The sequence below is a fragment of the Cynoglossus semilaevis genome, chromosome 18 (genome assembly GCF_000523025.1).
Source record: "Cynoglossus semilaevis isolate Cse_v1.0 chromosome 18, Cse_v1.0, whole genome shotgun sequence".
Classification (NCBI taxonomy): domain Eukaryota; kingdom Metazoa; phylum Chordata; class Actinopteri; order Pleuronectiformes; family Cynoglossidae; genus Cynoglossus; species Cynoglossus semilaevis.
The window spans coordinates 8957897-8968036 of NC_024324.1; the positions used below are offsets into that span (position 1 = coordinate 8957897).

A 10140-nucleotide genomic window follows, 5' to 3' on the forward strand; every position below is an offset into this window, starting at 1 on the left:
ATTAAACTGGTTACAGTCATATGTACTGTTGAGTCCAAGTTTAATATTTCTAGTATTGGGATCATTCAGTACAGACTCTGTCGTGGCTCAGGGCTGTGATGAAGAGCAGGAAGTGATGGATCATACGTCATCATTCAAGGAGAGCCTTTTCACCAACAGGTTCATTCAGCCAGAATATTCCAAACTGACTGGAAATGCAGTAGAAACATTCCTGAAGTTAATCTAAACTACTCATTGGGGATATATTTTCCACAGTATTCAGATTGTTGAAGTTGTTTTTTCTTTTACTTCTACAGGGTTTCACTCTAAATCATCTTTGGTCACATTTTCTGAGTAAATCATGTAGAAAACTACATTACTACCACTCTAAATCATCTTTGGTCACATTTTAAAGTAAATCATGTAGAAAACTACATTAGTGTAGGCATGTTACCTCTAGTTCCACTAGGACAGTGATTCCCAAGCCTGACCTTGTGCCCCTAAGGGTCACCTGACCCCTACTTTGGGAACCACTGCACTAGAAGAACAGTGAAGTGTTGGAAAATGCTGCTGTAACGCTGGTCTGGTGTTTAACCGCACATTTCATATTTTTCTTTGCCGTCATCGACGCACCACATGCGGGTGTTTGTGTACGTGTACCATGTTGTTTCTGTTTGTAAACTTCTACTTCTGAGGCCATGTGAAGTCTGTACTGTACAGGAAGCACTTTGCCAGTGTAGTTTCTTACCTGAAAACGTTACTCATGAGGAGGTTGCTTCTCCCTCGGTATCAACAGGAACTATCGTCACTTCACCTGCTCAGGAATCGTGAAGGATTTCTGACCGTAGCCTCCCCACGTGTATTTACCGGGACATTGTCGACAACTATTTTAATAAATGCTGTAAATCAATACACGTAGTGAGGTGCAGGATAAAGGAAAAAAACATCTATATACTGTATGTGTCTAGTAGCACCTCTTTTTATACTGTCTGTATTGATGTTAGTTATTGTGTGGGTGTGGGTGTGATGTACAGATTCATGTCTAGTGCTGCAAATACTTTTATGCAAGTAAAGTGTCAGAGAAATATATATATATTCTATAAAAAGTTGTTTTTATTTTGCTAAGTGCAGTCTGGTTTTTAGCAATAAGTATCCCATACCCTGTGATGTATGGACTCTAGGCAAAGAATATTTAGCGAGACGATATTTTCGCTGTCGGTTTCATCGTCTGTCCGTGTGTTTAGCCGCAGTGATGATTCGAACAAGAGCTTACAGTACGTGCCTTGTCAAAGATGTGGCTGTGCAGGTCTGACCTAAACCTTGGCACGTGGATGCCAAAAGGCAGAAGTTGACCGGAGTGAACAGGTGTGTGTTTGGATTCCTACGAAGGCTCACGTGTCTTAATGTTGGTCTCAAATGATGTACGTAACTCACGGTTCTCTTCCATTTGTACCTGCTAACTACTGTGTCTGTGTACGGTGTTCTGCTGCCACTGCTGTGTGATCAGTATTGAAATAATTTATTACTCCTAAATCGTCTGTAAATGTCAACTTGTTGTACTCTCAACACTAAAACCATAGTTTTCTAAGAGGAAGTTTCACTTGTTTCAGTCTGCAGTTCCACATCTATGGACCAGTGTGTTTATCCACTGTTACACCCACGTTTTTGAATATGATGTTGTGATGGTGTTTAATGGACATGTATTGATGCATAAACCTTATCACCACTTCAGTGCAGTGCTCACCACCATCACTGAGAGAAACTGACTTTGTTCTGATGTACAGTGACATCAGTGAAGCTAACTGCCTCCTGCTGTCCGCCTGGATGATGACCTCTGGGTCAGAGACGAACGGTGCAAAGCAATAAAAGTGTGAACATGGTGAATTCCTCCTGTCGTCTTTTTGGTTGGTGAGTGAACACTATCTGTTTGTTGTTACAGGTAAGTCAAATGTGACACAACTGATTTCATGTTGCCAGGAAATATTTTGTTTTAATTGTGAAGTTGTTTCGTTGCTTTCCGGACATAACCTCCAGGTGGCAGCAGAGTCCTGGTTAACGCACTTCATAACTACAGGTTGTTGAATCTGATATTGTAGGACCCTAATAGAATAATACTGTACGTAAAATAGAGTTATTCGTAATATGTTTTTTTAATCGACTTAATTTTTATTGCCTAACATGTATATTTAAGGGCGCGAAAACTTTAATTTGTATCCGTATGAAGATCAATCCAGCTAAACGGAAACTAACGTTCACAGGTAAATCGATCGTATTGGATAATTTTATAGCTTCCTGCATTCGGATCAATGCTTACCTGTATAAAAGTATACTAGAGCTACGTTAATTATTATTTAAATGTTATACCATGTGATTTAAGTGCAACAAAAACTTTTTTTTAGTTTTATTGTGTTATACTGTAGTTATTTTTATTGGTGGACGTTAGACACGATACAGTACGATACAAGCTAATCATAATGAGCTAGGCTATGCTAAGTGATAAGGTAAGACAAAAATTCAAATGGATTTGAAAATTATATATATTGATCTTATGAAATAAATTTATTATTACTATTATATATTTATATCAATATATATTTATATATAAATATATTTACACTTAAACGTATCATAGATATACAGCACAACGAACGTTAGAGATGTATGAATAATGGTTAGGGTTAGTGTTACGTTAGTGTCCCAGTATATTGTTAAAAAACAAATAACCATTTTAATAATTCTAATTTAAATAAATCAACATATTGGTTTGGTCGATCACTATGATGGATTGTTTATTTTCTCTTTTTTCATCTCATGAAAAGCAGGTCAGCTCTGGTGATCACATCCAGGTGATAATGTGAAGAAAAAGAGACCATGAGGACATTACCTTAAAGGTATGTTTAATAATAACAACTATAACTCTTAATACACAACAGCGGCAGCCATTTTGACAGGCTGGATTTGAGCACATGTGGTTTTGCCCCACATGAATTTGTCAGTTTGATTCATTACAATGTTCTTTCTTTCTCTTCTCTCACCACCATCTCCTCACTTTGTTCTTTCCGGCTGATTTCAGCACGGATCGACTTTTACTATAGCCAACTCAAGTTAACTTTGTGTTAACACTTTCAAATGTCCTGTCACATTTTGTCCAATCTGCGGTAAAAAAACAAAACAACAACAATCAGGTCATCCATCTGGTTGCAAAACAAGACTTTCAACAAATATACAATTTTTCTATTGAGAAAAACAAGACACGTGTTGTTAGACACACAATGCTGTGATGATTCGTGTTAAGAAACGTCTATATAAACTATAGACAGGTTATGTAGTGTATGATTGGAGGCTGTGTTAGTAATCATTTATAGAAGCCCACTGTTCATATCTTCGCTCCGACAAACTAGAGAAGTCAATATAAAGACAACGTTTTCACCTGTTGGACTCGAATCAGTCAGTTGTCTTCTCAGTCACAGTCTGAAGATGAGGACAAACACACTATCGGGAATCTTTAATACTGAAACAGACAGTAACAGTTTCCCTGAACAGGCTTGGACTTTCGTCCACTGTCAGCCGGAGATTCTCGTTGTGAATATTGTGGTTTAGTTAACGGCGTTCGCTGGGCCCTCTGGGATCAGTGACATGAAGAAGGTTACGATGAATGACCATGTAGACGCCAGGAAGCCTGCGTTTGGGCTGCTGTTTGGATCTTCAGCTCCTTCCTCTCCGCTCTCGCCTTCATCGTCTGAGTTGTCGTCCATTAGTCCTTCCTGCAGGAGACAGACTCATGTAAGACACATGCAACAAACTGCGGCCTACAAATAGATTCTGTCACTGCAGGTACAGTGTGAAGTCCATTATAGAAAGGACAGCAGCAGATACCATTTCTTGTAAGTCCTGGTTTTGCTGCTCTGCCTCCATCTCATCCTGATTGGCTCCAGGGAGCAGGAGCTCGTTCTCCAGATTGAAGGGAAACCAACCGGCCTGGTGTCTGAAGACAGAAACACAACAGTTCAGAAATGTCCTCTTCACAAGAAAAAAAGAAAAGGCAGACAAGTTCAAACTCACAGGTAAAGCACCAACATGACCATCATGACCATGAGGAAGCGGCTGAAGGAGGAGTAGAAGTAGACTATGGTGAGCAGGACGGCAGCACGTGAAACTGTGTAGACCCAGTCCAGCCAATCCCAGTTCAGCTCCTCTTCATTCAGGACCTCTCCTCCCTGTGCGTTCAGCTGCACCTCCGGGTTCACACGCCGATTGGCCCGAGGTCGGCGGGTCACGGGCTCGGACTGGCTGTATTGAGCCGAGGGCTGCTGCGGAGGGAGGTGCTGAGAGGAGGAGGCGGCGGCTAACATCTGACTGACGTGTGAGAGACAGGAAGTAGTTGACGATGGGTGTGCTGTTGTGTTTGTTGATGAATAAATAAAGAGTGACATTTAACATGTAAGGACTTACTAGTGCAGGTAGTACTGTCGCATGTACATCTGCTGCCACCACATTAGTGTCATGGGCCTGTAATATGACTGTTGAAGGAACTGGTTCCAACTGGAAAATAAAAAAATGCAGCATTTAACTCACTGTTATCATATCAGCTTTTTTTCATTGGACTTTCTAATTTCTTTTGCTATTTCTTGTTTTACAATTTTTTGGCTTTTCATTTTACTTCGTGATAATTCTTAATTTGTAAATTTTTTTTTTACCTGTGCATAGCCTGTGAATACATCTGATGATAAGGGTAGGCTCCAGCCCTCTGCCTGACTCCATCACTGTTCTCTCCTGTAGGTGGCGACTGCGGCTGACCAGCAGGTGGAGGACGGGAGTTTGTCAAGGGCTGTAAAAGTAACAGTAAGTTGTAGATATTTTTCCCCTTCAAACCTTAATGAAGGCGTACAGCAGTGAGCTGGATGATGAAAGGTGGAGTGGTGATGATGAAACGTGTGGAAAGATGTTTCCAGCCAGCGTTGACCCACCGTGGGACCTGGCGAGTTCTCCTGGGGCTTGTTGCTGTGGCTGCGGGGGGGCTTCGGGGAGCTGGGGGGTGTGCGTGAGGCACATACCAGATGGAGCATGTGGTACTCGTCCTGCTGTAGAGGGCAACGCAGCTCAGTGTCAAACAGAGTCTTGAGTTTGAGACATTCATCTCAATGAGCAGACATTTAAACACCTCCTGTCTCTCAGGGGAAATGTAGATAAAACAGAATCTGTTTTGTCCAGGGCCGTCAAGTCTGAATTATTTTATAAAATTAATCTGATTAAACTTTTTAACACATGGGCAGAATGATGTGCACTGTAAATCCAATGAGTCCACTCTCCATTCTAGCAATATATGTCAATTTGGGCATGTTGATTAACCACGAGTAATCATAATTAATTAAGTAAGACAAAAACAGCACAAATGCATCTAATTAAGTAAGACAAAAACAGCACAAAACACATAACATAATTAGACCAAAGGCAATAAAAAACTTAAAACTAAAATATAGTGTTTCACAGTTCTGTGACCCTCTACAACCATCTCAGTGAACATCTTTTGGCCCACAACCCAAAAGATTAAACTTACTTTTCTTAAAACATCTTTTAATGTGAAGTGATCCAAAAGCAGCTTCCCAGAATACACCAGTCTTTGGTCTTTGGAGCTCTAGAATAGAATGAACACAGTTTAATATTGTTAGATATTTTACTACATATTTCCAATTTAAAATAAGATAAAGATGAGAAACAACAGGTAAAAAAAACAGGCATCACACAAAACACAGTCAAGCTATTGCAGCACCGCCCTCATCCAGATTATCATACTTGAAAACACTTGACTAAACAAGATCAAGAAAAATAAACCTATGTGATAATTCATGTCCTGGAATCAAAAAGCACTAGTGTTGTGTAAGTAAATAATAAGCTTCAGATTATAGTAACCTTAATCAGGATAATAGGATTTTAACCCCGGATTAAACTGTTGCTCCAACAAGGTCAGTGTGTGTGACCTCTTAAATCCTACATTCATTGAATACTCGACTCATTCATGAACAAAACCAGCTAGGTTAATTGACGCCTTATTTATGTGATCTGATAAAATGCAAAGCAGATAGAGATGTTTCTACAGCATGCCAATGAAATGGTTTCCCCCCTGTGAGAGAGTCTAGATCAGAACTAGAGCCCAGCAGAAAGGATTAGCAGTAGTGCACATCGCTGCAGGAATTTAAACGCCTTCCTTGTGCTGTGACGTCAAACGTACAGACTCGGAGGCTCCTGCAGCTGCTGTGAGTGACAGCTTCTTTCACAGTAGAAGAATAAACCTCAGGTAACGGTCTTTGTCCCTTATCACAGGTATTAAAACACAACATAAAAGCAAACAGTGAACATTATCCAGGTGGGAACTGTTGACCGTGTGTGTGGTGATAGGACTGTGAGCCCTGCAACTACTTTCTGTCTCATGAGGAAATCACTGATTGGATTAGACAGGTTAAAGACAGGGCTTGTAAATGGTGAATCTTTCACAAAGTGTCCTGTCGTAAATGACAGTAGAAAAAAGATGTTCAGATGTAATCGGAGTCATAAACTAATATTAAATGCATGCAATATGTGTAGCATAAAACATTTAGTTTCTGTGGATTGAGCAGCACATTAGTATAGAATGAAGAAGAATTTAACTCAAATATCATACAGTGGACCTTTACATGACATCATAGTGGGTCCACTGTCACCCAGGAGTGCTGCCCAGGCACACATTGGACTGTGGACTAGCAGACAAGGGAGTAGAATTCTGACCTTCTGACTGTTGACATATTCTGTTCTACTGTGTGTTCTCTGAGCTTTTCTTCTTGAAAAAAAACCCCCAAACAATTCTAGTTGTGATACTCACCGGTTTGCTTGGGTATACGTCTGACAGATGCGCCTTGAGTTTCTCCACAGTCCAGTTATGACAACAGTTGATGGTCTGGTCATCATACTTTTGATTCGGTGCCCGGATGACAAGAATGACAGGACCGTCCGCGACAGCTTGATCCATGACTTAAAACCATTTGTTACAAAATAAAAATCAGAAAGACATTGATGTAATTCCGAGTCTGCAGTCTGCCTCCAGTCTTCTGAATAGACTGCCAGCAGTTTCCTGAATTCGTAAGAGACAAGCTGTTGTGAAGTGTAGGGTCAGGAGATGTTGATTTTGCAGTTCCAGTATTTCCTGTAGTTTGGTCACAGATCTGAGGAAAGAAGACATTCAAATTAGTGTGTACGGATATATTTTATATCTGTTGTTTACTACAACCAACAATAAATCCCGACTAAATGTTAACAAGTCATGAGCGAAATATATATGATTGTTAGTTGTTAAAATACAACGTGTAGTACTTAGCTCACATCAGGGGTATTTAAAAATGGCTAAGCTACAGTTAGCTTCACTGCGCTTCTGCAACTAACGCTGGGTATTTTTTATTGTAAGATATTTTACTAGCACATTTACTAAGGTGTATAACAACTACATCCGTTTTTTTAAAAAAAGCATAAAGACACGCAAAAGACGTTTACCTACCTTGTTTTTCTCCAGTGATCGAATGTCTGCTTGGGCTGGACCTGTGTATGCTGCACTTATTTGCTGAACAGTATGTCGTCTTCCACACCCAGCTTTGTAGTTTGTTACTACCACCCAGTGGCGAAAAGTGATCAGTGCAATTAATATAAATGCATTCTAAAACTTCAAGAGATAAACAAAACAGTAAGTAAAGACGATAAATAGAGAATTTATATATTAATAAAAACTGGGCAAACGGAAACTTAAATTATATAAACCAACAGTTATTACCATGAAACTCAAATTTAGCTGGACAGTAGAAGAGGCTAAAGTATAAATGTCATCATTCTTAAATTTATATAGGCTTTATAACTGCAGAAAATATATAATATATATAAAAAATATAAATAGCAAAATATATACAGTAAATAGCAAAAAATTCGGAATATACTAAAAATAAATGTGGTATAAACCTCAAACCATTGGTATGCAAATTAAAGAATGGCAACCTTGAATCACAACAATTACATGGTTTAGCTGAACATCGTTTACTTATAATTTAATATCACATTAACACTGTCGCTAAAGTGAAAGTCTTTGTTAATGCATTATATAGTTATGATTTATTAAATAAATATCTCTCTTTATGCGTGTTGGAATTAAATAATAATTCCTGCAAAAAAAGAAACATGGCAACCTAGTGACATTTTACGTGTCGGGTGACGTATGGTGACGTTTCAGCGCGGGAAGAACGTAAACAACACAAAGCCTGCCTCCATTCACTTGTCACTTCAGAAGTCATAACAGAGTTTTCGAAGGTTTTTTAAGTCGTACAACTTGTTATGTGAGAGCGATTTTTTTTTTATTTATTTAAAGATCGCTCCAACATGATCATTCTGACGAGGTTTGAAAAAGACAAACGATAACTAAACAGAAATAGAGAAAGTCTTAGCTTTATATTGTTCTTAAACCCGTGAAACATACATGACAGCGTACACAGCTAACACAGGTTAGCATGGTGTAGGATTATTTTCCTGGAGGAATCATGGATCGCTACAACGAAGTGAAGCTTCTGCTAAAGAAGTGGGAGCAAGGCTTCGTCGCGGAGCACCAAAGGAAACCCGGCAAGGTGACTGACTTGTTAGCCACATGCATACGTGTTATAGAACAACAATGTCAACATCGTTTATTTTGCGTAGTTTTATTTGCAGGTCACAATAGCATAATTATATATGATTACTTTGACATGTGATATTTTGTGGTCTTTTCAGGATGATGTTGACCAAGCCCCAGAAGAGACCAGAAGTAAGTAAATGAATTCCATCACACGGATTCAGCACCTGCAGTTTTACTGAACCTTGGTGGAGAAAGGTGAATGTGTGTGTCTTAATTTCAGAACTGTATAAAGAGTACCGCAGTTTGAAACAAGCCAAGGAAAACACAAGTACTGGTGGAGCCACTGAACACAGTGAGCAGCCCACGTCTATTTCTAAAAACAGTACAGCCCCCAAGGTGATTAATGCACAAAATCTCATTATTCCTCTTCCATTGTACAAGTTGCTTTGTCAACTATTTTAATCTGTTTTGCTGATTTTTCATGTGTGTTATGTTTTTCGATTTCCCTGTTTTTGTGTCTGTCTTCTGTTCCTGTAGCAGTCCGACTGTTGGGGCTCTCATTTGAATCGCAGTGCATTGCCACGTTCAGCTCCCAGACTGACGCCACAGGACAAAGACAGTCTTCAGGCCTCTGCACAATATTATGGCCACAAGCTTAAACAGAACCTGGCCACGTTAAGCAAGGTAGTAACTTCACCACGTGGTTAAAGAGGGGGGAGAAGAGGATAAATAATGGATTATCATAACAAGTGTTGTCGATCCTCCAGGAGAGACCAGTCTCGTTGAAGAAGTCATCCCACATTGGTCGGCTTCCTCTGAATTCATTAAAAGCTGGCGTACAAATTGGTCTGACACGTAGTCCCAGAACTCCAGCTGCTATTGATGCTCCATCCACTGACAGGGTCTTACCCTCTGACCACAACTCCTGTCCCTTTTCTCCAAGGTTAGTCATGATGCTACCTTCAAATGTCATTTTTTCTAGTCACTCTATTCCATGATGCTACCTTCAAATGTCATTTTTCATCCAAACAACAGCCGTAAATTAAATGTGTTTTTGCACTACTTTTTCTAGTCACTGTATTTAATATACGAAAGTATTTCTTATTGCTTTATATTGTTGCCTTCCAGTCAAAACGTTGTTTTCTTCACAGAAGTGTTAGGACCACCCTGGGGCCTCTGGACTCAGAGACTCTCCATCCACTGGAGCCGGAGCAGCTGTTTAAACCATTCGTACCTGACACAGAGTTTGGAGATGAAACAAGTGGCAGCAACAGTGGCGTTAGTAAAATCAGGCCGACCACTGATATAAATGACCGTGGCTTTATTTCACAGAATCAAACTGGATCAAGTGTAAGCACCTCTATAGTCAGATCCGCCTCCTTGTTGTCAGCGTTGTCTTCTTCACCTGATGTAGAAAATTCAGCAGAATCTCCTGCTGCTGTACAAAAATTATTGGATCATGTTGAGGCTTCAGGTCACAAAAAGAATGATTCTGAAACTTTAGGCAATACGCAACCACATGTTAGTTCCTTAAATGGTAG

At 39.7% G+C, this 10140-nt stretch overlaps 2 protein-coding genes and 1 long non-coding RNA gene across 5 annotated transcripts in view; 2 read left to right on the forward strand and 1 right to left on the reverse strand.

The window, feature by feature from the left end:
* Positions 1–368: 368 nt before the first annotated feature.
* On the forward strand, positions 369–3154 carry LOC112488518 (uncharacterized). 2 transcript variants are annotated; one of them, XR_003052648.1, is made up of 2 exons: positions 369–2237; positions 2799–3154. It is a non-coding gene; the product is annotated as an uncharacterized LOC112488518 (long non-coding RNA). The 2 variants fall into 2 exon arrangements; XR_003052647.1 differs by having other exon boundaries at positions 2802–3154.
* On the reverse strand, positions 2860–7686 carry LOC103394291 (homocysteine-responsive endoplasmic reticulum-resident ubiquitin-like domain member 2 protein). Of its 2 annotated transcripts, XR_001761539.2 has the most exons (10): positions 7505–7686; positions 6836–7175; positions 5537–5614; positions 4947–5060; positions 4677–4807; positions 4432–4521; positions 4042–4335; positions 3856–3964; positions 3410–3743; positions 2860–3132 (listed from the first exon to the last, which is right to left on the reverse strand). XR_001761539.2 is itself a non-coding variant. In XM_008331531.3 (9 exons), exons 2-9 carry the CDS (start codon positions 6980–6982, stop codon positions 3576–3578), a joined length of 1131 nt encoding a protein of 376 aa, XP_008329753.1. In that variant the 5' UTR covers positions 6983–7175; positions 7505–7686; the 3' UTR covers positions 2860–3575. The 2 variants fall into 2 exon arrangements, 1 of the variants encoding a protein (XP_008329753.1); XM_008331531.3 differs by having other exon boundaries at positions 2860–3743.
* A 447-nt stretch (positions 7687–8133) lies between these two features.
* Positions 8134–10140, forward strand: part of recql4 (RecQ helicase-like 4) — a 9494-nt gene continuing 7487 nt past the window's right edge. Inside the window, exons 1-6 of the mRNA XM_025065344.1 lie at positions 8134–8612; positions 8755–8788; positions 8880–8995; positions 9137–9283; positions 9367–9542; positions 9751–10136. Coding sequence (XP_024921112.1) covers positions 8529–8612; positions 8755–8788; positions 8880–8995; positions 9137–9283; positions 9367–9542; positions 9751–10136 — 943 coding nt within the window. The 5' untranslated portion in view covers positions 8134–8528. The remainder of the gene's footprint in view (positions 8613–8754; positions 8789–8879; positions 8996–9136; positions 9284–9366; positions 9543–9750; positions 10137–10140) is intronic.

Coding starts and splice junctions, on each gene's coding strand:
- LOC103394291 (XM_008331531.3), bottom strand. CDS start 6,982: ATGGATCAAGCTGTCGCGGACGGTCCTGTCATTCTTGTCATCCGGGCA. Junction 5,615..6,835: donor ACGTATACCCAAGCAAACCG/GTGAGTATCACA, acceptor ATTCTATTCTAG/AGCTCCAAAGACCAAAGACT. Junction 4,522..4,676: donor TATTCACAGGCTATGCACAG/GTAAAAAAAAAA, acceptor TTTATTTTCCAG/TTGGAACCAGTTCCTTCAAC.